The sequence below is a fragment of the Macrobrachium rosenbergii genome, chromosome 4, assembly GCF_040412425.1.
Source record: "Macrobrachium rosenbergii isolate ZJJX-2024 chromosome 4, ASM4041242v1, whole genome shotgun sequence".
NCBI lineage: Eukaryota > Metazoa > Arthropoda > Malacostraca > Decapoda > Palaemonidae > Macrobrachium > Macrobrachium rosenbergii.
This window is the reverse complement of record NC_089744.1, coordinates 8,922,722-8,950,016: the sequence shown is the minus strand read 5'-3', so window position 1 is coordinate 8,950,016 and position 27,295 is coordinate 8,922,722. Positions and strand designations below refer to the sequence as shown.

Genomic DNA, 27,295 nt, shown 5'->3' with positions numbered 1-27,295 from the left:
TGTAACTTGTAAGGTTCAAGAGGATTTTTATTGATGGTATATACTTGAGTATCTTTCAACAAAGGTAGAGGAATGTTATGGCAGTATACAATTAACACCACAAGACTGTGTGATATCACATGGAGATTTCATATTGTCTCCAGGATGACGGCACACTAAACTACTACTTCAGTAGATTGCAACCCACCAAAGTAGCTAGTTCTCCTCCTACATAGAAATTATTCTGTTGTTGCCAGATCTGCTGCCTTGTTACCTCTTCACTCATTTCCAACATGTTGTAAACGTTGGATATAGATATGCACCTGAAGACATAATATACAAAAACTAGCGTCATTTGAGGGAGAGAGAGAGAGTCACGATTCACTCTCAGTCCTTGCTTTGTCATTCATTACATTTAATCTATTTGTTTCATGCCTTTATTTATTGTACATCTGTAGGTATTCACTACATAATCCTAGCACCTCAGGTTGTTGCCTGTTTTAATTATTAATGAGTAACATCAAATATTGTATTCTTTTGTATCCCTTTACCCCACAAAATTTCACAGTTAATTGGCAAACTGAGTAAGGATGCAAAATAATAGTGGCATAGGAAGTAGGGTGAGTGAACATACAAGGGCAAGTTGAAAAGTTCCAGGAAAAATGTTGAAGTTTGTGCTCATAAATGATTTTTCAGTTTCTGATTTTAAATAAAAGGTTTGAGTGAAACTTTCTGTGTTGGGCCCCAAAAATGTTGCACAAAGACCAACTGAATGAAAGAACTGCACTCACTGTCGAGCTTTTAACAAAGATTGAAGAAAATATAACAAAGTTTTATTACCAGACTGTTACTGAAGACAAAACTTGGAACCATGAATATGACCAAGAAATTAAAATTCAAAACAGTGGTTAACGAGAGGATCAGCTTCACCAGTGAAATTCAGAGTGGAAAGATCTGCTCAGAATGTTTTGGTAAAGGTGTATTGGGACTCTGAATTAGTGATTTTGATTGATTTGCTTGAAGGACAGAAAACATTCTAAAACAGTCATTGGGAATCATTACATTGGGGTTTTGCCAAAATTGGAGACTGCATTGGCAAAAAATTAGCAAGGGAACTGTACCATAGAATTGTGTTCCAGCACAATAACACTGGCACTTTTATCAAGGGTTGCGAGGGAGTTGAGGGCATTTCGATGGGTAACTTTTCCATGCCCTCCCTATAGTCCACATTTTTTCCTTCTCCCGGAGATCAGAGAACATTAAAGAGGAGTCCAGTTTGAGTCTTGGGATGATGCTAAGTATGTATTTTAACTAGGTTTAATAAAATGATCTTAAAAGAAATAGTTGTGGAGGTGGAAACACCACCTTGAAAAATGTATAGAGTTAACCCTTCATAGTAGCATGCATCCTTTGATGTGCAATATTGGTACAAGAGGGCTACCAGTGCACATCATATGACATACCTTATTTTGTGCCATATTTGAAAGAATTTTGAGGGAAAGCATTCATATCACTTGAATGGGCAGTAAGGGACATTTCCACACCCACCCTATAGTCCTTAATTTTTCCTTCTCCCAGAGCTCAAAGAACATTTAAGAGGAATCCAGCTTGAATCTTGGGATGGTGTTGAATGTGCATTTCAACTTGGTTTAATAGAAAGGTCTTGAAAGAAAGAGTTGGGGAGGTGGAAACACCACCTTGAAAAATGTATAGAGTCAACCCTTTCATAGTGGTATGCATCCTTTGATATGCACTATTGGTACAAGAGGGCTGCCAGTGCGCATCATATGATATACCTTATTTCATGCCATGATATTTGGAAGAATTTTAAGGGAAAGCATTCAGATCACTTGAATGAACAGTAAATGGCACTTTCACCTCAGCTCAGTGACACTGTCTCCCATGAGATTTCATGGATGAAGGTATTACATTTCTCTTTCCCAGTACATCTCATATATATATTTGTCCAAAAATGTACTCTGGGATTATTGCTGGTTTTAGTTCTTATCTTTCTTTTACAATATGTGAGCTATAATTGTAGTTTGCATAAAGTTAAAAAAGAATATTAGAAAGAACATGTATTACTTGCTAAAAAGGTACTTCATCCCCTTATCCCAGTGTATCTCTTATAACTGTCTATATATATATACTCATGGTTTGTTGCTGGTTTTATTTTTATGATATTGTGTGAGCTGTAATTGTAATTTTGCAAAATAAAGTAAAAAAAAAAATGTTAGGAAGAACATGTAGAACTCGCTAAAAATAGCTGGTATTTTTACAAATGTGTTGGAAAAGAGGCCCTGCACAGGGTTGGAAATATTCATTTTCAACTTCCTGTGGTAGATACAGAAAATTTTTTAAAATTTGTCTTTTATACCATGAGCATTTACATATCTTCTTTCCATTGATATTATTTAAAAAAAACATTGGCAGACTGTAAAGTTTGCCCAGTCATGGGGTTTTGTTTAATGTATATACTATAGGCAGGCCTGTAAGGGTTAAATGGTGGATATGCAGAAAAATAATGTTGATTTTTCCTTAAAGATTTTATTTCAGTTTTCCTGATATTTTTGTACTTGGCTTCGTATGATGGTAATTAAAAAGCCTAAAAATATCTGCTTAGCAAGAGAGTGCATGGAAAATCAAAGAGTATGGGCCAGTTGTGGTTAGCAGTATTGATGCACTGTTGATGAGCCTTTATTGGGAATCTTCTTCAAAATAAATTTTCTCTTCACAAATCATATGGAAATGGTAAAAATATAGAAATATGTTGGATTCTTGTCCATGTAGGCCTCAAAGAAAATGTTTCTGATAGTGACTATATAACATCCCTCAAACCAACTTAATAAATAAATGGCAACATATATAGAATAATGAACCTGATAGCAACACATTAATATAGACCAGTCCCAAAATAGGGATACAGAATTCAACATATCAAAAAGAATTACATTGGTGATTTTGGCCTCTTAGAGTTGATCGCTCCTGTTTGACCCAAGGATATTTGATGAATAGCCCACATGATCCAGTCTCTTTATATATAGGATGTTGAGTAACACTGATGCTGAAACATTTTTTTTTACATGAACATCCAAAATATAATCAACAACTGTCTGGGTTTGGAAACAAATAAGATGAAAAAATTTCATAAATCCCCATCAGTTTCAGTTAACCCAATCTAGACATTATTAAAGCTCAGTGGTCTGGCTAAATTACCAAACAATAATGATAGGATAAATGGTTTATTGTTGAAAAATTCATGGTGTATGCTTCAGCTTATTAGTTCTGATGTACTTGATTTGGCCTTAAATATGTAAAATGGAGTATGTATCTTATATTTTTCTGTGTGTAACATTTAAAGGACCATTGCCCCTTTTATTTTGTAAGTAATGAGATGAAGGTAACTTGTTTTGAGCTTCAGGATGTTATGCTGTATAACTCAACTAGTCAGGATATGTTATACGGCTTAGGGGTAGCTTCTCTTACCATGAGTCCTTATTATAAGTTTACAATGTAAAGTACCTTGGTCTAAGCTAGGGCAGTACATAACATAGTAAGGTTACAACTTGCTGTCTCAATCCCGTCTGTATTGCCATAATTTTTCATGGTATGAAAACTGGATATTGTTTAATTTCCTGTTATGCTTACAGAAAGGTCTGCATTTGTACTTGTCCTTGAGGAAGAGTCACATGACTACTGTGAAGATGATCCTGATCAGTTAGATAAATTTGGACATGCAATGCTTCATGGCAAGGGCTATGACAGATGGTATGACAAGTCATTCAATGTAATTGTCATGAAGAATGGAAGGGTAGGTATTGTTGTCTGGTTTCTTAAACAGTATTTTTTCTTGTTAGAAATATTTTGTGTACAAACACTAACATATTGCATTGCATGTCCTTGGTGAATTATTATTCAGCATTTTTACTGAAGTTTTCTGTACATAGTAGTAGTTGTTCTGTTGTATGATGATTATATTTACAATTTTACTATGTTATAATTTGTCTCATATGTATTATTTACATTTCAGATTGGTTTTAATGCAGAGCACAGTTGGTAAGTTTACAAAGATTGCTATTGTTTTTTAATCTTTTTTATATTATTGCCTCAGTTTGACTTGAGATCTAGAGTCTTTTGCATTTAACAGAAATCTACAGCTACATGTAAATAATTTGCTTGGAAATGCCATTTTAAGATTTGATATGTAGTGTTTTTGAGGGGCAATGCTTTTTTTCCCTTATTAGGTCAATGAAAAATGCTTCCTGTTAATTTTGTATTTTCATTAAACTGACATTTATCAGGTCATGATAAACTTCATAATTGCAAAGCTAGGAAGCATTTATTCAAGGAATATTTTTTGCATAGTGTGTAAATTTCAAAGGGATAGGGAAAGATGATGAGTTTGTCATATGAAGTAGAGGGACATCTATTTGTCATAGGAAGTAGAGGGGACATCTATTTGTCATATAAAGTAGAGGGGACATCTATGCTTTTTAATATTGGTTTGTCAGTGCCACAGAAGGAATTCTTGGTAAGCTTTCACAAAATTATGAATAATTACACAGCTATGTAACAGAGTTTAAGGAAAACGAATGTGCTTATGTTTGAGAATTTATAAAATATGAGATCAAGTTGGTTGTCACTACCACAAGCCATAGCTTTTATGAGATACAATTCATACTAGTTATGCAATGGTATTATCTGTTCATACTCCTGACATGACAAGCCATCAATTTACTATAAACTGCCTATCACCTAAACAACCTATTTAACCATTGCCCTGTCTGTGTGGTTTTGTTGCTAAAATGATGTAAGAGCACACTGCTCTTCCTCTTCATGCCATAAGGTGCAAGCTACCAAGTAGCATTTTTATGGACATTCTACTGTGCTGTTGTTATGGAGTTAGTTTTCAGCAAGCTCACGATTGCATATTGCCATCACTGCTTGCTTTTACTACCTTCTGTTGCCATGGAGTATTTTTTGAGATCCTTCATATATGGAAGATTATAGGGATTGAGAATTAGCTATACAAAGCAACCAGGCTTCTGAATCATCATTATTTTGTCATATCATGATCTTGATTAGAACATCCCTTTTGAAGATAGGACATTGATAGGCCAATTACTGAATTCTTCCTGAATTGGTATCCCAGTAGACTTTTCATTAAGGTTACATTATACTATGGGTTTTGTTTGAGGAAGACCAATTCAGTTACAGTAGTGTTGCTAACCTAGGTCCATTATTGTTTTTATTAATGAAAGTAAGTGGAAAAATCATGTAGATTAGTACTATTGCAATTTTCTATGTACAAGGGTGCAAAGTTTGGATTTACAGTTTTCAGTGGAAAGCATTTCCAGAAATTTTAGGAAATGCAGAAATATAAGATCTTCATAAGTTGGCTATTGTCTTTACTTTAGTCCTGAGAATGTGACCAGTACATTTCTTATGTTACGATTAAGTTTGGCTATTTTGTTGGTTTTTGTAGGAATTTTGAACTAAAAAAATTGACACTCAAATTATTGTTAATTTTTTTGTGCGTCAACAACCATAGGAGGATTTAAGAAATATAAGGCAAAGGATATAATAGAAAAATTGCTGGATACCATAACCAATCAGACAGTATTGCTCTAAGAAAAAGTAAAGCAGAGATTTTTACAGATGAAGTTTCGTCGTTTATTTTATAGTCAGGATGATGCTGTGAGAACATTTCAATGGGAAGACTAGCTGAAGTTGAAATGATTTGCTGTATATTCAGTGAAGACATGAAATGTAAGCTTATTTAACATGAACAAAATTTTTGTACAATATACAGATTACATTTATGAGTAGGAGCTTGATTAACAAAAAAAATATAGTTCAGAAAAGAATTGTTGAATGTGATAAGCAAAATGGGAATCTGGATATCTAGTTTACAGAGAGTGTAAAGATGTTTTTGTGTTAATTTTGAGACATTTCTTCCATTTTAGAAAGACTTCATTCAGTGTGGCATACATTATAAAGTGGATTCAAAAGTAAATTTTAAAGCCTGTTCATCTTTGTCAGTAGTAAATAGTTCATTTGCTGTTTTAAAGTCTTGTTAAATTCTGGTGAAACATTAACAGATGAAATTATATAGATTATAAGGAATTTAAACTGAAAACAGACTGTTGGGGAAAACAAATCATTGAATAATTTCTTGGAGTAAAATCAAAAAAGGTAGATGAGAAAGTTGATGTAGTTGTTAGTGTTAGCATAGAGGATAAGTCTTTGGATGACTTACAGTATAAGTGATGTAAGTTGTGCCCTATGATTATGCAGTCACTCACAAGAATACTTTTCCTGTCAAAAGATTCAAGTTACCACTGCTAACAAGCCATTTCAATCCCAAGTTTCACTACTAAGGATCAAGAGTATTTCCTAAAAATCTTGTTGCAGTTCTACCAGTCAGTGAAAAGGTGTTTCAGGTTCAGCTGTTGTTCTTTAAATATATTGAAGTTGGGTTAAATACTCACCAATTGTTTCAAGGTAAAAGTGGTGAGTTAAATCATAACCTTCAAGGTGTTCTGTTTTGCAGTTTGACAGAAAACCCATATTGAAGCATGTTTACATATACAGTAAACTCCCTGGATTCGCACTCTCACAATTCCTGGACTCAGTGATTCGCGGAATTTTCTGTGGAACCTATCAGTAAATTATTCGCGGGAAAACTCACCCATTCGCAGATTTTTTGTAGAGCAATATTCTGTATTTTCGTATTTTCATGACTAAATACTGTACTGTACCATACATATACATTTTATGGTAAAATAGTGATTTACAGTACTAATTTTCAAATAATACCTATTAATTTTAATTGGATTAAATAACATTAAATAACAAAATAATTCTCTCTCTCTCTCTCTCTCTCTCTCTCTCTCTCTCTCTCTCTCTCTCTCTCTCTCTCTCTCTCTCTCATATGTAATATGGATTTGTTACTACACCTAATACAAACCTTCAGTCTTTACATATGGATAACCTTCGCAAAGCTGGAAAGTCCGGCCATTAAACTTTTGCAAGATGGTCATGGTAACAGTTACTTATGGTAGGGGCAGAAGTACTGGCCACCCAACGGGTATGCATTCAATCTCTTCAGTTTACTTTTGGCCGCGTTCTCAATAAGACATGCTTTTCTTCTCTGTCCTGCCGCTTGGCCTTTTTCCTCTTGTATATTTTATGTTTGTAATCTGAAATATTGATTTGGATATATTGAAACATTTGTGTATTTTCATATATTAAGACATTTCAATATGTTTTATTTCTGTGTCTTCAGTGATATATTTATTTACTCATATTGCATAGTAGGCTTAGGTGTGGTTTTTCTCCCTTTATATCATTGTTGTTTCTCGAACACCTTCTTCTAGGTGTGTGTTTAATTGTTTTCTTTTTTAGAATCATAATGTTTTGATTCAAACTACACAAATTTCTGGGAACGTGGTAATGTTTTAGTCTTTCAGATGTTGTGTAGATTGAGATGATCGAGACGTTATGGGTTTGTGTTGCAGCCAAGGGTTTCATGCTAGGATTCGTCTTACTTATAGCAAGTTTTCTTCCACTCCCACAACACGAATGTTAATGGCGCAAGTTCTGCGATTGTGTTGGTCCTGACTACATGCTCAGGACCAGTCAGAATTTACTGTCTTCTCTCTTTCCTGTCTTTTGTGGGGGAGGGGTGAGTCGTACAGCTCACTCCCTTCCCTTAGATACAGATATATTTCTTTTCCTTTCTCTCAGGTTGGGAGGTTTCTTCCCTTCCTGAGGGGGAAGACATATTATTTGTTTCTTTTCAGGCCCTACAGTTCAGAACTTGTTTTGCCTCTGGACTTCCCTGTCTTCTTCTTGCATGACAGTCGTCAGCCCTGCTGCTTTCCTTGAAGTCGGACGGCGGCGTGTTCTGCTCAGATCCTGGGAGCCCCTCTACATTCTCTTCTCTCTCCCAGTGTTGCCACATCACGTATTGGTGTACCCCGTCCAACTCGTTGGTTCTGGGGTGGAAGTTTGGATCCAAGCCAGGTCTGACAGCAGTTTGTTTCTTTCAGAGCCTGGGAGCTCTTGGTTCGGTGGGGGCAACGCCAATTTGTTCTTTTCCAGGCTCAGGTGTGTGGTTTATGTCATCATTCAGGGGTACCAGTCTTAGATGGACTGCTTCTCTGACATAGCCTTCGTCTGTTTCTGTGGCTTCTCGTCTCCCTTCCGATGTTTTGTCATCTGAGGCCCTTCACTTTGGGTACCCTTTTATCATATGTATGAAATAAACTCATTTTATCACAATTTTTTTTTAGAGTATGATTAAACCTGCTCTTACTTGTAATTTCAGCTTTTGTAAGAGTTGTCTGCTCGGTGACATCATGGATAGGATTGTGATGCCATAGCTAATTCTTATCATGTCATCAGCCGATTCCTCCGACAAAGTTTAGATTGATCTGCTCGGTCTTTCAAGAGAAATGCAACCCGTCTTCCACCATCTCAGACGTTGGGGTTTTGGGAACTCTTTGCTTTCTTCACACGTGTACTGTGGTGAGGCCCTCTGGTTGCAGCGGAAGTTGAAGAAGAAAATCCTTTTGCCATCATTGTCTTTGCCTTCTTCTTTCGATGCTCTCCCTCGTCTACGGACATGGGTGTCTCTCTGAGACCCTGCAAACTTAGAGCACCAGGTGCACAGTTTTCCTTAGATGTGGCAAGTTGAAGAGCTAGCCTGTGTCACCGATACTAGTTCCGGGAATATTCCGCGAACTAGTATCTCCTCTGCCCGTTTCTACGGACACTAGGGTAGAGGGAGCAACCGACGTTCTTACTGTACGTGACTTGGTAGCTGCTCCTGAGTTCTTTGGTTTTTCGGAAATCTGAGACTCAGAGCATGCTTGTCTCGAACATTTGGCTTTGTCCAGGGGTTTGTCGTGAACAGGAACTCAATTTTCTTTGGAACTCCGAGCCAACAATTCTCACCAGATGGTTCAAGATAGAAGCATCCATGGAAATTCTAGCAGACATTCCAGTCAGAGAGTTGATGTGCTGTCCTTCGTTGGACGTGAGAGATTCTGGACATTTGGCGACGTGTTTCCAGCATAGGCTTTGTCGCCTTCGACGCTCGCGCATTCCTGGCTTAGTCAGCATAGTTCCAGATTTCCACGAACGTGACCTGGTTCTATGTTTGTCTTCCTGTGTTCAAGGACGTCCAGCCAAAGAAACGATGCGCTTTCCTTTGATGTACGCAAGGGATTCTGCACGTCCATGGATGTGTTTCCACCCTGGGCCTGGTGTCAACTCGATGTTAGGATAGAGTCCTCATCACTTGGCCTCTGACGTGATATCGGGGTCGAAGGAACGTATGTCTGTGGGAGTCCTTCATACGAAAGGGTGTGGAAACGTTCTCTTCTCCAGATTACGTACCTGACCACAACCCTACTGTTCAAGTCCGAGGTCTGGAATGCCCTGGACATGTATACGGTCGAGACTTTTCTACTTATGTACGTAGTCAGGACTTTTCTACACAAGATTGTGTTTCCATGGAAATCATGTTTACATACGTGACTGTGACCCTGATGTCATGTACACGGTCTGGATTGGCCAGTACGAATACTTGGTCTGACTTTTCCACACATCCCTGCTTCTGTAAAAGATCTGTGCTGCCCATTGTTATTTTATTTGTGTATCGGGTACTTAGAAGGAATCTAAGTGTCCCTTCTTTTCCTTCTCGTCATGTACAAGTTTGGAGAGAAGATGACAGGCCTCAGGTATGGCCTGGTCCATGGAGGGGAATTCGACCTTTGTTCTCCAGTTGATTCAAACTCTTCATTCTTTGCAAGGTTCAGTGATAGTCGACTTCCCATGTCCGTGGATGTGCCTCTTCAACTCGAGGGCTGATGTATGTCCATTTGCCCTTGTCCGTGGTCGTGACTCAAGTCCGTCCAAACATAACTTTTCACGATTCCGAGGACGTGACTCATCAAGAGCAGGGAATGGTGGGAGCCCTTTGTGTGAGAAGAGTCTCTCTCTCTCTCTCTCTCTCTCTCTCTCTCTCTCTCTCTCTCTCTCTCTCTCTCTCTCTCTCTCTCTCTCTCTCTCTCTCTCTCTCATGGGGTTTACCTTCACCATAGGAAATGGAGAATTTGAAGTTTAAGATTCTCATTCTTCTTATAAAGTGGTTATTCGGGAGCTCAATAATATTCATATAATAATTCTGAAGATTAAATCCCCACCTGTGATTGCTTCTACTGCTGTTGAAGCTCTTCTAAGCTCAAGAAAGGATTCAAGAACACCTCTGATTTTTCTTGGCTAAGGACAGATGAGGAAATTTCTCCCGTTCCTCAAGAACTTAGTGGGGCTAGGTTTGGTGGCTTACTTAGCCTAGCCTAAGTAGTTGAGTTCTTAGCCTAGCCCACCTAGTTTGAACCCATCTTTATCAAACCTGCTCTTCAACATCCTGGAGCATGTTCTTTGGATTTGTGATTTCTGCAAGGAGATGCTTTTCCCATTCTTCAAGAGTTTGGGATTGGGTTAGGTTAGGTTGGATACAATTTCCATCTTAGCCTACTCTTATCTAGGCTAGTCTTAACCAAACTTTTGCGACTCAATATCCTAGTTCTTCTTGTGCCTTCAAGCATTAGGATCAGTCTCTTGGCTTGACGTAAAGTTGCTCAGGAACAGCACCATGGTGGTTTTTAGTCAAGTTAAGAGGGGTACCCTATCATCATAGGGCAACTCCTCTTTTGAGTAGCTTACTGTACTCATGTCATCATAGGGGATCTCCTCATAGGTCTTCTCCTCTGTTGACAATGCACATTCCATTGACAGTACTAGGACATCTCTGTTGACGATGCAAAGTCCATTGACAGTGCACAGGTTGACAGTAGAGTACGTAGCACGTATCTACATAGAACACAGCACGTATCTACATAGAACATCTTATCGTAGGACATCCCCTGGGGTTATCCCGTCATCGCCTTTTTGTGTGCAGTGCTGATGAATGCGGTTGCAGTAGCATGCTCAACACAGACATCAGTCAGACACATTCCAGGATGAGGGATGTGTGTCAGACAAGTTCCATCACTGAAGTCTATGCCCATGCATGGGTAGAAGAGTTCTACTTCTCTGGCAACGTGAAGTGATTGAGCATGCCTACTTTCCCTTATCAGTTTCTGCTACCAGATTGGTTTTAATACTAACATGTATACAAGAAGAACTTTTATGTTTCCAGAATTTTGAATGATGGTTCTTAGCTATGCTAAACCACTTTCATTTCTGGTATCGATGAGATCTTACTGATAAGGACTGTGGAATTGATCGAGACTCTGATCTCTTTCCTTTCTGGTTGCCAACTTCTCTGCTGAGATAGGTAAGAAGATAAGACCTATGAAATGTCGAAGTATTCCAACTGATATAACATTTTTATTTGTACACAAATGTATCTTGATAGAACTTTAGTTTCTTTTCTGAACAGATATATTTGTAAACTGATCTGGAGACTTAAGTTTTAAAAACTTATTTTCAGTCAAGGAAGGGTGTCTGGAGCCCTTTTCCTTGGTCCTCATGCTGTTACATTACTCCTGTGACGAGTGGGACATGTAGGCAGTAATTGCTGCTTACAATCCTCAGTATGACAACAATGAAACTACAATACTAACATGGTCCCCAAAGGTCTTAGTGTCCTTACATGTCAGGTCTGTGACAGTGGTAGTACTCACAAACAGAAGCTTTCAGTACAAGGGCCAACAAGGAATGAAAAGTGAGATGGCCCTTTTTTGATGAAGTCAAGGGATAGGACGGTTGGTCTTGACTTCTGGTTCTCGTTCAACCTCGAAAGAAGATTGATCTTTTACCTGGGCCTAAAGGTAAACTTAAGAGATTGAATGCATACTGGTTGGGTGGGTAGTACTTCTGCCCTTACCATAGGTAACTGTTACCATAACCACCCTACAAAAGTTTAATGGCCGGACTTACCAGCTTAGCTGAAAGTTATCTATATGTAAAGACCTCAGGTTTGTATTTTAGGAAAAATACAAATTAATTAAAAATTTGTCAAGTTTATTTGTTTTGTATGATAAATAAGTGATTTACTAATTTTCAAATATATTTTTGTTAATGTACTAAACACAGCAAAATATCAGTTCATTAAAGAAAATGGAGTGGCTAAGGTTTACCGGGGCAACCCTATCTTCTGCCAATTTTCTAGTCAGAACCTACCACTAGATGGTGGTAAGCTCTGACAAGAAAACTGGTGGAGGGACACACAGCAAAAATGGCAACGGGACAAAAACTAATATTTATCACAAAATTTTAGTGGTCATATTTTACACATTTCTGATTTCATTTTCGCTGTGGCAGAACAGCGCTTCACACCTTATCCACATTTTGAAAGATTCTTGGCAAGCGGTAATTTTGTACTGCACGCGCTTCCCACCGGTTACGGGGGACGAAATTTTACCCTTAATTTCTAGTTATTGACGATTTAGTATCCTAACCAAGAGAATCCTACTGTACCCCCATTATATTATGTATATAAAAAACACACTTACCTTATTCAAAATCGGAATTGTTGAACCATTCTGGCAAGTCGATTTTTCTTCTTTTGTTTTGGACGACGGGCACTGGCAGTTCTGTTTGTACTGCGACGTCCCATGATTTCATCTTTCACAAGACTAACTGTTCCTTCCTTACACTGTTCACACCGACCACAAAAATCGCCTAAAAGACCACTTTTTATCAGAAACAAACGCAGTTCACTTTAATCATCACATAATATAACCAAATCAATAATAGTGACCGGATTTGCAGTGGCAAATTGAACATGAGACGGATGGGAAGACAGTGTTAACAGTGAATTCTGTGCTAGAACGAATGGGTTGCATGGGGTCGCGTGGTTGGGTTGAGGTCAAACTACTTACCTATGCGGAGGGATTTGGTTGTTGCGTGGTTGCCCCAGTAAATCGTAAACTACTCAAGAAAATATAGTGAATTAGTAAGATTTTAGTTCAGTACAAATTCTTTCCCTCATCTTTTTCCAAAGCCGTGAAGTGAAGGGCAGGGGGTGTAACCTGTCAAACATGTCAGATATCTTGACATACTGACCAAAAGGGTAGATGATGTTGCTACTCAGTGGTCAGATAAATGTTGCCACCTAGTGGTCAAAGGATACTGAAATTCTCTCTCTCTCTCTCTCTCTCTCTCTCTCTCTCTCTCTCTCTCTCTCTCTCATATCTAATGTAAATTATATTCTTTGTGTTTCATCTCTCTCTCTCTCTCTCTCTCTCTCTCTCTCTCTCTCTCTCTCTCTCTCTCTCTCTCTCTCTCTCTCTCATCTAATTAATTAAATTCTCTTCTCTCTCTCTCTCTCTCTCTCTCTCTCTCTTATCTCTCTCTCTCTCTCTCTCTCTCTCTCTCTCTCTCTCTGAGATAGATTTTTTATACATATGTAACATATGTTTATTTCTTTTGTATACTGTAGTTTTATAGGTAAACATAACATTGCTGTTATTAATCTTTTTTTTGAATTTCCATGTTATAATTACAACTTTTGCATATGTATAGCAAGTTATTAAAAATTTGAAACAAATACCGTACATATTCCCAGTCTTTTCTCGATTCTTCCATCTTTTGATATCTAACGTAAGAATAACTCTCTCTCTCTCTCTCTCTCTCTCTCTCTCTCTCTCTCTCTCTCTCTCTCTCTCTCTCTCTCTCTCTCTCTCTCTCTCTCTCTCTCTCTCTCTCTGTGTGTGTGTGTTATTGGCTGGAAGGGTTAGAAGTATGTAGGTATATATTTTTAAGGGTAAAATGTTTAAGATAACTTTGAAAGGATAATAATATCATTTCAAAGATTAATACAGTAATAGGATAATAGTTTAAGGTGTATTTGGTGTAGGATGCTAGTTCAAGGTATACATTTGGTATTTGAACTTTCAAGATAAGCAGTTATAAGCATTTTTAGAGGGCAGTGTTAACTATTTGCAGATTTTAACTATTTGTGTGGGGGGGTTGTGGTATGTATCCCCTGAATACTGGGGATCTACTGTATCCTGGTCCAGGCTTTATACTATAGCTCTCATTATATTAAATTATAAGTCCTCCTTTGTTTGAGGGACTTGTTTGTATTGTAGGTGAAAGTGGGACCCCTAGACTTATTAAGAGTTTGTGTGGTGGTGACAGTTTTCAGTCATTCTTTTTTAAGTGTCTTGGACTATTAGAACAAAAATTTGGTTGCTTGCTCAGTTTTTATTACACTGATGTTCCTTCCCACTCAGTTTGTCTTAGAGTCAGACTTTATCACTTCACCTGTTGTTTTATGATGAGGTCTAGTGTCTTGTTGAGTGTTTCTCATTGTTAGTTAATGACCTAGTTGTTTAGAAACCTGTGCCAATCTGTCATGAATGACAAACTTGATTCAGAGACTTGGATTTATGTCCAGCTTGTTTCACTACAAGAGCAGTAGCAAAGTCATCACCAAATAATGCCACGCATAGTGGTTTTGTAGAACTCAAGATACTTTTTTGTAATAAACCAGTTGATTCTAACCAGTGCACAAAGATTAGAAAATTAAGTTGGTTGCTGAGCTTGTCTGTTTCAAAGCTGGTGTAACTGGGATATGCTTAACAAATAGGAATCTTTGAGAGGCAGTGATGGAACCCTAATGTTTCAGTATTTTCTAATGAGGCTTAGTACTTACAAAACAGAAGGGAAGTCATTTGGACTAGATCATGGCACCCCACTGGTTGGTCATTTGGGAGCGACACTTTTTCCAGGCTTGAGCTTGATGTTTTGAGCTGCTAGTGGTAACATGTTCATTAATTATTGTAGTTATGAACCTACTCAAAGGATTTTTCTTGCCACTTTTTACCCAGTTTCTTCAGTTTAAGGATGTTTTAATAGTGTTAATGTTGATTTGAAACCTCTTCCTTTGGCAGAGTCAGGTAATGAGTACTACTTGTCTAATACTGTGTTCAGTGCATTTTCCTGAAACTATCCCGTCTAGCACTTAGTTCAGAATTTTTAAGACTGTAGACAACTATCCCACTTTGCAGTTCATCCTTTACTTTTTAGGCAGATCAGGGTTCAAATTTTGTCAAACTTTCCAGCAAATTGCATGAGGTGTTAGGCAGTACTATTCTAGTGTTTGTCTTCCAGAATCTCAGAATGTTGATGATGACTTGTACGACATTAAGAACTTTGTTTTATATTGTTTGAAAGATTGGGATTTGCAAGTCCATTTATTGCTCTTTGCTTCCTGTAAAGAGTTCTGAAGCCACAGGGATTTGGTATATTTAAATAATTTTTCTGGACATACTTTATGGGGTCACTAGTCCTGTTAAACAGCAAACGGTGGATATTTCAAGACACTTGACTAGAATCCTTTGGTGTATGTATCAATTTTTACAGACTGTATGCTTCATTCTATATTTATAAGAAAAAATTGAAAGAATCTTAACCCTTAAACGCCGAGCCTCTATTTACAAAAACGTCTCCCGTATGCCGGCGGCGTTCGGTGAGTTAGCGCCGAAGATGAAAAAAAGTTTTTTTCAAAAAATCACAGCACGCTTAGTTTTTAAGATTAAGAGTTCATTTTTGGCTCATTTTTTTGTCATTGCCTGAAGTTTAGTATGCAACCATCAGAAATGGAAAAAATATCATTATCATATATAAATATTGAAATATATGACAGCAGAAAAAAATTTTTTCATATATAATTATATACAAATCGCACTGTGAGCAAAACGGTTAAAGCTAACAGGTTATTTAGTTTTTCTTTGTATTGTACACTAAATTGCAATGATTTTGGTATATAACAAATTGTAAAACGATCAAAGCAACACAGAGAAAATATTATCACAAAATGATGCATGAATTGCATCACCTTGGACGTAAAAATGTTTTTTAAAAAATTCACCATAAATCAAAATATTGTGCTAGAGACTTCCCGTTTGTTGAAAAATGAAGCTAATTGATTGAATATTACTAGACTGTAAGTGTTTTAGCTTACAATTGCAGTTTTCAATTATTTCGGTCGAAAGTTAAAGTTGACCGAAAGTCGAATTTTTTCTATTTATCGTGATTTATATGAAAATATTTCAAAACTGATAAAAGCTACAACCATGAGCTATTTTCTGTTGTATTCTACATGAAATTGTGCACATTTTCATATATAAAACTTTATGTAACGACTAATATAAAACTGTGCAAATATTACGACAACGTGACAAAAGAATTTCTGAGATGTTCGGCCGAGTTACGCAAGAGACGTAAGGAAAATGTTTTTAAAAAATTCACCATAAATCGAAATATTGTGCTAGAGACTTCCAATTTATTGTAAAATGAAGGTAAACGATTGAATATTACTAGAATGTAAGAGTTTAAGCTTACAATTGCGTTTTTTTACCATTTCGGTCGAGTTAAAGTTGACCGAAGGTTGAAATTTTGGCAGTTATCGTGATTTATGTGAAAATATTTCAAAACTGGTAAAAGCTACAACCATGAGCTATTTTCTGTTGTATTCTACATGAAATTGCGCACATTTTCATGTTTAAAAGTTTATGCAACGACTAATTTAAAACGATGCAAACATTACGACAACGTGACGAAAGAATTTCTGAGATGTTCGGCAGTTACCGCGCGCAGACATAAGGAAAAAGTTTTTTTTTTTTTTTTTTTTTTCAAAAATTCACCATAAATCGAAATATTGTGCTAGAGACTTCCAGTTTGTTGCAAAATGAAGGTACATGATTGAATATTACTAGAATGTAAGAATTTTAGCTTATAATTGCGTTTTTACCATTTCGATTGAGTTAAAGTTGACCGAAGGTTGAAATTTTGGCAGTTATCGTGATTTATATGAAAATATTTCAAAACTGATAAAGCTACAACGATGAGTTATTTTCTGTTGTATTCTACATGAAATTGCACACATTTTCATATATAAAACTTTATGTAACGACTAATATAAAATGGTGCAAACATTACGACAACGTGATGAAAAGAATTTCTGGCGCAGATGTAAGGAAAAAGTTTTTTTCAAAAATTCACCATAAATCGAAATATTGTGCTAGAGACTTCCAGTTGGTTGCAAAATGAAGGTAAATGATTGAATATTACTAGAATGTAAGAGTTTTAGCTTACAATTGCGTTTTTTTGACCATTTCGATCGAGTTAAAGTTGACCAAGGTTGAAATTTTGGCAGTTATCGTGATTTATATGAAAATATTTCCAAACTGATAAAAGCTACAACCATGGGTTGTATTTTGCTGTATTTTACATGAAATTGCGCACATTTTCATATATAAAACTTTATGTAACGGGCTAATATAGAACAGTGCAAAAATTACGACAAAATGACGAAAAGAATTTCTGAAATTTTCGCAGAGTTACCTTCTTGGCATAAGAAAAAGTTTTTTCAAAAATTCACCATAAATCGAAATATTGTGCTAGAGACTTCCAATTTGTTGCAAAATGAAGGTACATGATTGAATATTACTAGAATGTAAGAGTTTTAGCTTACAATTGCGTTTTTCGACCATTTCGGTCGAGTCAAAGTTGACCGAAGGTTGAAATTTTTTGTAGTTGACGTACGGTACGTCCACTTGGCACCAACAGACAATTTTAGTCGACGTATGATACGTCCAGTAGGCATTTAAGGGTTAATGGACAAAAATGCTGATGAAGAAATCTTTCCCAGCTAGGTTCTTTTGGTATCAAAGAATAGTCTCAAGATCTGAATTATATTGTTAAGACAGCTGGTTAGTGAAAGTGTGCTGAGCAGAATTGTCTGGTGATGCGAATCTAGTTCCCACCTTAGCCACCGCCCATTATCATTAATTTTGAAAGTTGCATGAAGAAGCCACCTTATAGCTGATAAGGAGGAGATGGATAGAAGAATTGAGAATGGAATTATTGGACAAACAATTTGGCTTAGAATTGCTCTAGATGATTAACTGCTTTGGTTATTACTTTTTTAATAAATAATTTTGCCCCAGAAGTTTTGCAATCTTATCTTGGAAGGTATTGTGCAAGGAGCCTCATTGTACACCCTAGACATTGAAAATGCTTGTCACAGTGAAAAGAATTTTGCGAAAAATTTGATTGTCTTAATGTGTAGTAAGAATTGTGCAAAAATTTTGATTGTCTAATGTGTAGTAAAAATAATGAAAGAACTGGCTGTAAGAGGAAACAGAGAATAGGGAGGGATTTGTGGAGACATTGAACTTGACTGATAATGGAATAATTTTTTGAAGATATGCAGTATATAGGAATTGTCTCAAACAAAAAAGCTGTAGGGAAGCCATACTGGTGAAAAGAATAAATAGGGTCAGATTTGGTGTGTTCAGGGTGGTGAGTTGATTAAATTGTCAAATACTTCAACAATAGTCAGAGTTATGGCAGTGAGATAGGATAGTATTTGGAAGATTTAGAGCAATTGACCTTCTCAGGGATTGGCTTGATCAGAGAACGATCCCAAGACAAAGGGCAAGTTTGAGATTTAACAGTTAGGTGAAGAAAACTGCAAAACATGAATGACAAAGAAATGGAAGGATTTGTGTCTGATTTTGTTTCTTGAGCAAAAGGTACAAATAATTCTAGTCTCCAAAGCATTTTCTTGTTTTAATTCTTTTCTCTACCATTTTACCCTTTCTGAGAATGGATGTTCCATTGAAGTAGTGCATAGGCAATGGCAGTTTATACTAAATTAGAGAATTATCAAGTCAGAAGTACAAAGATTATATTTTTTAAACGAGCCTTAGCTCTCCATCATATAGCTTTTACTTCCGCACCAGCAGCAGTAAAAGCTATATAATGGAGAGGTAAATATTTAAAAAATAAATCTTAAATTAAATATTTATATTCTTTTGCAACATGTTTCAGTTTACGCAGTACAGACTTGTAGTACATTGCATTTCACACAATTAAGGATTTGCCTGGTGAATTTGAAAGAATAATTGATGCTACATTTGTATAATTTATTTATCAAGGTGTATGTAGATTTTATTTTCTGGTATAAAAACAGCAACATGGACTTTTGATATGTACCTGATGCTTGACCTGAATGACCTTTTGTGTTGTGACAAACCTCTTTTAAAACTTTGGTTGCTTATGTCTGTCAATGTAGATTCAGTTGCGAGCATCACTATTATTAATGACAATTCATTACTTTGGAAAATGACGTGAAGTTCAAGAATAATGACTTTTTTATAAGTGCATGTTTTTTAGTTGGCAAATGTTGTTTTCCCTCAGCAGATATTACATTTTTTTTTTTGTAAGAAGTTTCAGCAGAACTTTTTTCTGCAATTTTTTGGCATTAGCAGATGGCACTGCTCACTGTGGGACTAAATCACAAAAGGTTCCTCATCAACTAGGGTGTTGTTTAGCATTATGGTACCTGTGCCTCAGGCATTACATAGTGCACAAACAAGGGTTCAAGCTTGATGGGTTGTAACATTGATTTTGAGTCACTTACATCTTATGTACAATATAAATATATTTTTTTTACCCTCATGAAGGTGCAATTTTCAGTAGTACCTTCCAGCATAAGCACCTTCATTAGGAGTGAGTTTGATGAAAATTGCACTTATGATAGAGATAGAAAATATAGTAACACCTTTAACTGCACAGATATCCAGGGAGCTAACAGACAAAGAAAGAATGTGATACAGGGCATAATTACATGCCCAACACATGCTAGACTACCAAGAACTCCAGCCTAATGTTGCAGTTTACTTAGTATAGCGTATAGCTGTACGAACACATACCAAGTCAGTAAAACCTTTAGAATCCACAGAACAACAATATTGTGTAATATTATGACTTTGAGCCATATGTTTTTGTGACTGCTTAATTCATGTTTTATGCATCAGTAACCATTTTTCATTTGGAAATTGTGAATGAGCAAATTGTACAAACTACAAGATGAACATTTGAAAGATTGCATGGTTGATTCCTTAATTTATGTCACAAGAAACATAAAGAACAAGTATATCTTAAGGCTTAGTACTGAGCTGCATCCCAACCTAAGGACTGGGACACCCAGTCCTTACCTGACTGGGTTGCCCTCTTCCCCCTTGACCTCCCTTCTCCATTCCTACCTAATCTAATCTAGAGCACTGTAGGTTATATAGTAGTTATCAACCTTAATCCTCTTAACCTTACCTAACTTAGGGTGCTAGGTCTTTACCTGACCCAAGAGCAGAAACATCCCACCCCACCCATCCCATCGTATTCTGACATGGAACACTACAGATCATATGAGTAAAATACAGAAATTCATTTCAGCTTAACCTTGCACTCTCGGTCCTAACTGGCAATAGAATCACCACCTGTCTCCCCTTAGCAATGCACTTGGCATACTCCTTTTCTTAAAGTTTGTTCCCGTACCAGTATTTGACAAATTCAGCAAAAGTTTGGTTTGTGGAGATTGCTTCCAGATGGACATATAGAGAATATATGTCCATATATCATTTACAGTATCTATCAGCATTTATTACGCATAAGTAGTCATTGCAAAACTGAAGAAACGGTTGTGAAGATTTGATGAAAAAGTAGAGAATTATTACAAAGCAGAAAAACAAAGAAAAGCTTAAATATGTGTTCGTGAGTCACACAATCACTACAAGCCTGTATCACCTCTCCACTTATGGACCACCTTCAAAACAGCAGCATTAAACAGCTTATTCATTTGCACTCTATATTCCCTTTGGAGAAATGCCAATGTGGTCATCATTCATGAGATTCAGTTTGGCACTGGCAAGGAATTTAAGTATCTTAGTATTGCACAGTTGAATGTAAAAATGTCCCATAAACACAAATTTTACTAGAAATGCCTCATGAATACCTTGAACTACTCTTCAGCAAACAAAATGTCTCACTCAAGCCCTTTTTTACAATAACCAAACTATTTATACTGTGGTGGGCTGGCAGAATGTAGGGAATAATCAACCTCATGGTAACAAATTAAAATAGATTAAGCCCAGTGTTGGAGTGTGAAATTCATCATATCCAGAGGAACAACTCACAGCTATTTTTAACTCTTGTTAGAACTGGTCACTCGTTTGACCCATGGATAGTAAATTTGATGAATAGCCAATTAATCCAATCCATGTGTGTAATATTTAAGCTTTTTTTGTGAATGTCCAAAATAAAATTGACAATGAATTTCGTGTTTCAGAAACAAATTAATTAAAGATATTTTCAGAATCTCCATTTTAAATTAATTATCAAATTTTAGAAAAGCTGTAATAAATATAAGCTTTATTATTAAAAACATCTCCTTTGCCCCAGCCATGTAAGAGCTAAATAAATGATCTTAGTTGTCTGATTAAACTACATAATAACCATATTAAGGTGATTTTATTCCATCTTTGAATTAGTTATTCATTTGACCCATGAGTGTTTGATGAATAACCCCAGTTATCTGGTTATTAAATTACTTAATAATGATGAATAATCTGCTTTACCCAGTCCCAGAATGCAGAGCATCTCATTTAAATATTAAAAGTATAATGTGTGATTGAGATAAGAGCTAATATAGAATATATATTAGCAAACCATTTAGGCCAGCCATATGAGGATCAAGAATGCTTATTCATTGGGATGCTTATGTTTTTTGTCATAAATAACGATCTAGTTAAGAAGTAAATCTGGGATAGTCTGTAGTCCTATAAGCTGGAGGATTACCTTTAGTGTGGTGATGTCTGATCAGTATGAAGGATCACAGAACTAGGAATTACAAGCTTTTAATGATTAATGGTTAATATTGAGCTACAGATTACTTGCTCATTTCTTTATTCAAGTAACACTACTTCAGCAGAGTAGAAGTAATAGGATTACCCAGTGTGCAGTTTCTTATGGAACTTGTTATAGACATGCATATTACCCTGTAGCAGTGTTATGTTCTTGTATGGATTTGTGCTTTGATCATTTCTTTTGGTACTAAAGCTAGTTTTTAAACAGGAAATGTAGGAGGGGGGAAGTAACTATGCTGTTACTTTAGTTTGCCTTAACAATATTGGAGATATCCTTTTCAAGTTATGTTTATTGTGCTTTAGTTTTGAATTCAAGTAAGCACTTTCCAAGCTTGTTGACTCTACATTGACAGAAACATAATATGGTATCTTGTGTATGGTTTTATGAAATGTAATCAGTAATATTGTATTGTATTCATGCTTAATTGAGTTTTGTAGGTACTTCCTATTTTGTTTTGTGTGATTTATGCAAGTGTGAAGTTGCCTATACTCCATTTCATTTATTGTAACACTGCTGCTAGATAGTCATGACTTTGTTTTACAATTTATTACCTAAGGAATTTTGATTGCAGGTTTTTTTTTTTATTCCAGTACTGTTTTACATTGAAACTAACAATTAGAAATTTGTACTTCCAAACTCCTTAACAGGGCAGATGCGGCCATCATGGCTCACCTTTGGGAGTATGTCTTAACTGAAGACTTAATGGACAGTGGGTGAGACAGAACTTAAAATCTTATTATGGTCAGGTTCAAACAAGAGTTTTTTTCAATTTTACTTTTGAAAGGCTAATTTTACAAGATTACAGGTCTTCCTTGGAAGAGTTGATATTCACTGTGAGGGCCACAGTTCGTATTAATTACCACCTTTCAGAATAGTGTAATTAATGCCTGATGCAGCACAATATAAGATATTCACTAAGGAAAAGGTCTTGACTCATTCTTATAGGCGCGTAACTTGCCACTTAAGAAAACCTCCCTAACTATGTTACCAGTTTTATCATCCACTTCTTTTAAATAACTTGGTTGTCTTTTAGCTCGCTTGTTCTTTTCATTTCCTCTAAATGAGACTGGAAATATGGATACCTTGTTTAAAATCCTCAATTTTTTGTGATTTTAAAGAGTTTTGGGATTTGTGGTGAGTGGGTATTTATAATATTCAAAGTTACAGCTGTCAGTAAAAGAACTCTAGCCTCCTACACTTATCTCTCAAGTGACAAGAATCAATTTTTTTGCATGTACATTAGCATCGTGAATATTTTTTGTATTTTGATGTGTTTTAAACTTTTAGATCATTTTCAGAATTTATATTGATATAATAAATATGTAGTTCAGTAATATAAGCTCAAATGTACTTTGATTTTGGTCTAATTATTATTTCACTTTTAGTTTATATTGCCCTAGTAATGAAGAAAGCCCTCAAAGGAAACCGTTATACAAGAGGTACCAGTGTTGACAAGATTCCAGAATTGCTTTCAACAGTGGAAAAACACGTCTGGATAAGTGCATTGCTTCAAATGGAGAATACTTTGAAGGTGATAAGACAAACATGTAACAATACTAATAAAATTCTACTATCCATGTAGAAATATGGAGTGAGGCACAGATAAATGTTTTAAACATCCTGGTTAATTCTCAGAAACTTGGAACCACCATATGCAAATGACACAGTTAGGAGAGAACAAGTAGGTTTATGGTTTACTTTCTCTTCTGTTAGCTTATGCTAGGCTAGGCTATTGCTAAACCCTAGCTTAATTTTGCAGTGTAATTAGCCTATCTTATAAAATATTAGAAGTGTAGAGGAAAGAGAATTCACTGGATTTCTTTTGTCTTGAATTAGTGAGTGTTTGCACGAAAAGTTCATAGTGTAAGCTGCAATAAAAAGGTTACATGGCCTTGGCTATCTCAGATAACCTAAGATAAGTATTTTTCGTGAATATTTGAATGCAAAAAAACACAGTGGTATGCTGTTAACATATATAGGCCATATTGTTCACACACAGAACAAATCATTGGTCTTAACGTAAGGGAAAAATTTTGTAGCGCCTGCTGGAGCTAGAGAATTTTTCCCTTATATTAAGACTGCAGGTTTGTTAGTTAAGAAAAATATAAATTGATTTAAAATTTCTCATTTTGATGGACCCTACACCAGATATGAAATAAACATCGCAGAATATTGTTTCAAAACTAGTAATGAGTATGCGAGCTAAAACTGAAATTAATTATTTTTATGAATGCCAAGTACAAAAAAAGTCAGTTCATAATACAGTACACCAAAACTGGTAATGAAAGAAACACTATTAGGCCATCGTTAGTTAGTTAACAGGGCTGAATACCCAAACAACTGTGTAGAAAACTGGAAATTTCAGTGCTAGTCAAATGAAAGGAGCACAAAACATTATAGAAAACAATACTGAGAGTAGTTCTTCAAAAATAAACTTTCTGCCTGCTAAGATGATGCAGACCCAAGCCTGGGGTTACATTAAATGTTATTGTAAAAGTGAGAATAACAATGAAATGTGGGTTCAATGCTTGAATGAAAAAGGTGATTTAATGAAGTGGTTCTTCAGTAAAAATCAGATTGTGTGTGTGGGGATATCTGTAACCTTTAAATAGGTCGGCACCCTTAGAAGTGACAGTTGGCCACTGGGGAACTAGGAATCCAGATGTGATGTGCTAGGATATCTCTCGTTGCCAGTGATCTCTTCAACAGAAGACTGATATGTGGAATTTTATATATAGGGGGTAGTGTCAATAGTGCACCTTATGCTGTGCACTGTAGGCATTACTTAAGGCTCTTTTCAGCATCCCTTCAGCCCATAGCTGCAACCCCTTTCATTCCTTTTTCTGTACTTATGTTCATATTCTTTCTTCCATCTTACTTTCCACCCTCTCCTAACAATTGTTTCATGCAAGGTTTTCCTCCAGTTACACTGTTAGAACCTTTTTACTATAAATTTCCGTTCCGGTGTTGAATGACCTATGGGAAAAGTGCATGATTTAACAATTAGGGCAGGACATAAAGAGAGGAATATTCAGTGTGCTTACACAGTGTCAGGTATAGAAGTACTGTATCAGGTTGCTGACCATCTAGGAAGTCACGTTCATGGAGAGGGATTAGATGACGACATGGATCAAGTGAAAGTTAAGCTGAAAGTGATGGTGATAAAATGTGAATTGAGGAATCTCATTGGTTGTCTAACCTCATCAAATGGAAATGATGTAGAACATGAATGATGATTGAGATGGTAGACTGGTTGCACATTCAGTGTGTAATTGAATGAAAATACTAAAAAACTGTCATAATTACCATTTTGGTAGCTATTAATGTACATAAAATGAGGGTTTGTGAATTTGGTTAGAAAATTGCTCTTCCATGCCTTTGTAAATGGTTTCACCATTACTTTGGTGCTTTATGCAAAGGTAGTAAATTTTTTATGTTGTGAGTAAAGTTATACCTGTTAGTGGAGTTATACTCTCTAATGAGAATGACTTGACTTGACGTTTTGTCTAATGAATAACTTGACTTAGGTAGCATGTACCATATTTGGCATTGCAGCATAATTAAATTAAAATAGAACTCAAATCAAATATGTTGTATTTACCAGATACATTGGTAATACTAAATTAATCAGTAGGTTAGAGGTTTTTTTTTTTTGTAATAGTAATTTAGTGCTGGTATTAAACTACAATTGCATATTCATTGGAGGTAACCAACCAACTGATGGATTTTATACATCATGCAAAGTCCTTTGAGGAGCACTACAGTTTAGAAAGAACAGATGAGTGAAAATATAGTATCAGACCACTGCTTTTATGATTTTTTTATATAACTTCAATATTTTTCCAAATTCTTTGCACATGGATTTTAAATGTGATGGTGAAATGTGATTTATAATATATATATATATATATATATATATATATATATATATATATATATATATATATATATATATATATATATATATATATATGTATTTATGTATATATATATGTATGTACAGTATGTATGTGTGTATGTATGTATATAATTTCTCAAAATGCATTACAATGATGTGGGAGAATGCTCTCTGTTACCAATCAGTGAAAAATCCAGAGCTGTAATCTTGTGAAATACATTGTTTGATGTTTTTTATCCTTGTTAGATTTTATTTATTTATAAAGATTCAAAATGGTCTATTATTTGTTTAAAAAACTCTTGTTTGATACAGAACCTAAATTTATTCCAGGAGGAAAATCTTGATCGTCTTTCATTTATTTCTGCTGCAGTGTTTAGCATCTGTAAGAGTCATATCTATGATATTTTCTTTTCTCAGGATGATTTTGCCACTTACTGCCTTTATTTTCTCCTTCCCTTTATATCAAATTAACAAAACCCAACTGTAATTGCCTAAGCTTGCAGAGGTTAATTTATGTTTTTCACAAATTCAGCTGTAATGGCTTAAGCTTGCAGAGATTGATTTCTGTTTTCCAAGCTCTATAACTATGTGCATGTACATTTTATTTTTTGTATATAAGTCACTTGATTTCATATCTTTTAAATCATTTCAGGCATGCCTTCAAATTGACATCTCCACTTAGATAGTGCTATATGTAAATAGCAATATTCTGTAAATTTTCTACCTCTTTTGCAAACTGGTCTCAAATCTTTTCATTTGTTACTTTGTATTCATACAGTATTAGTGTTCTGTTGTTCAGCAATGCTAAATCAAGAGTAGGAAGCCATTTTAAGATGATGTAATTTTACAGAATGAAAAAATATTGGGTTGCATTGCATTTTCTTTCATGCATACAATGCCTTGCCATGTAGTGTGTATGCTTAGGGTTTGAAGGGCTTGAATTTATACCTCATTTTGGTAAGGGGGTTTTTAATATGCCGTGAGGTAGAGCAGTCCTTTAATAGAGTTAACAACCATGTTTTTCAGCTGCTCATTATGAAGTGTACATCTGGAATAAAGATGTGTATCCAGTTGAGTGTGGGAGGCATAAGTAAGGAAGTGGTTTGTATGTACAAAAAAAACTTTGTCTTTAACATCCTTGGGACAATCTGTATGTCCACGCCTTTCCCCCTTTTGCCTAATCCGGCAAGTTATCACAGTGGTGATTTCTCAGGACCTCAGGGTGACCCTTGTAGTTCCCTTGTGGCCACACACACAATGGTCCCCAGATCTAGCTTTGCTGACAGAAGCACCGAGAGAGATTCCCCCTTGGCACAACCTTCTATGCCAACTGCACATTGAGAGGTTTCACCAGTCAGTAGGGTCCCTATCACTTCACGGTTGGAGACTATCCAGTATCTTCTGCGAGCGAGTAGCTTTTCTCACAAAGCAGCATCAGAAGTGTCTCGTTATCTCAGAAGGTCTTCTGCAGCCGTGTTCCAGGGAAAGTGGGCTGTCTACTGTGATTGGTGTCGTCAATGGGGTTTTCCTTCAGTTGGAATTACTATTCAACAAGTAGTAGACTTCTCATTTTTCTCCAAAGGGAGAAACTCCTTTCGGTGTCAGCCATCAAGGGCTGTAGGGTTGCTCTAGGGTTAGTTCCACGTTTGAAGGATGTAGACCTATCGTCTTCATGGGAAATCT

General features: G+C 36.0%; 1 protein-coding gene across 5 annotated transcripts in view; it reads left to right on the top strand.

Moving 5' to 3' along the window:
* The window catches only part of whd (carnitine O-palmitoyltransferase whd), a 195,008-nt gene that overhangs the window by 109,488 nt on the left and 58,225 nt on the right, over positions 1 to 27,295 (top strand). For 3 of the 5 annotated variants that reach the window (XM_067089942.1, XM_067089932.1, XM_067089936.1), the window contains exons 10-12: positions 3,630 to 3,790; positions 4,010 to 4,035; positions 22,362 to 22,427. In XM_067089942.1, coding sequence (XP_066946043.1) covers positions 3,630 to 3,790; positions 4,010 to 4,035; positions 22,362 to 22,427 — 253 coding nt within the window. The remainder of the gene's footprint in view (positions 1 to 3,629; positions 3,791 to 4,009; positions 4,036 to 22,361; positions 22,428 to 27,295) is intronic. The other 2 variants (XM_067089946.1, XM_067089952.1) reach the window with 1 other exon arrangement.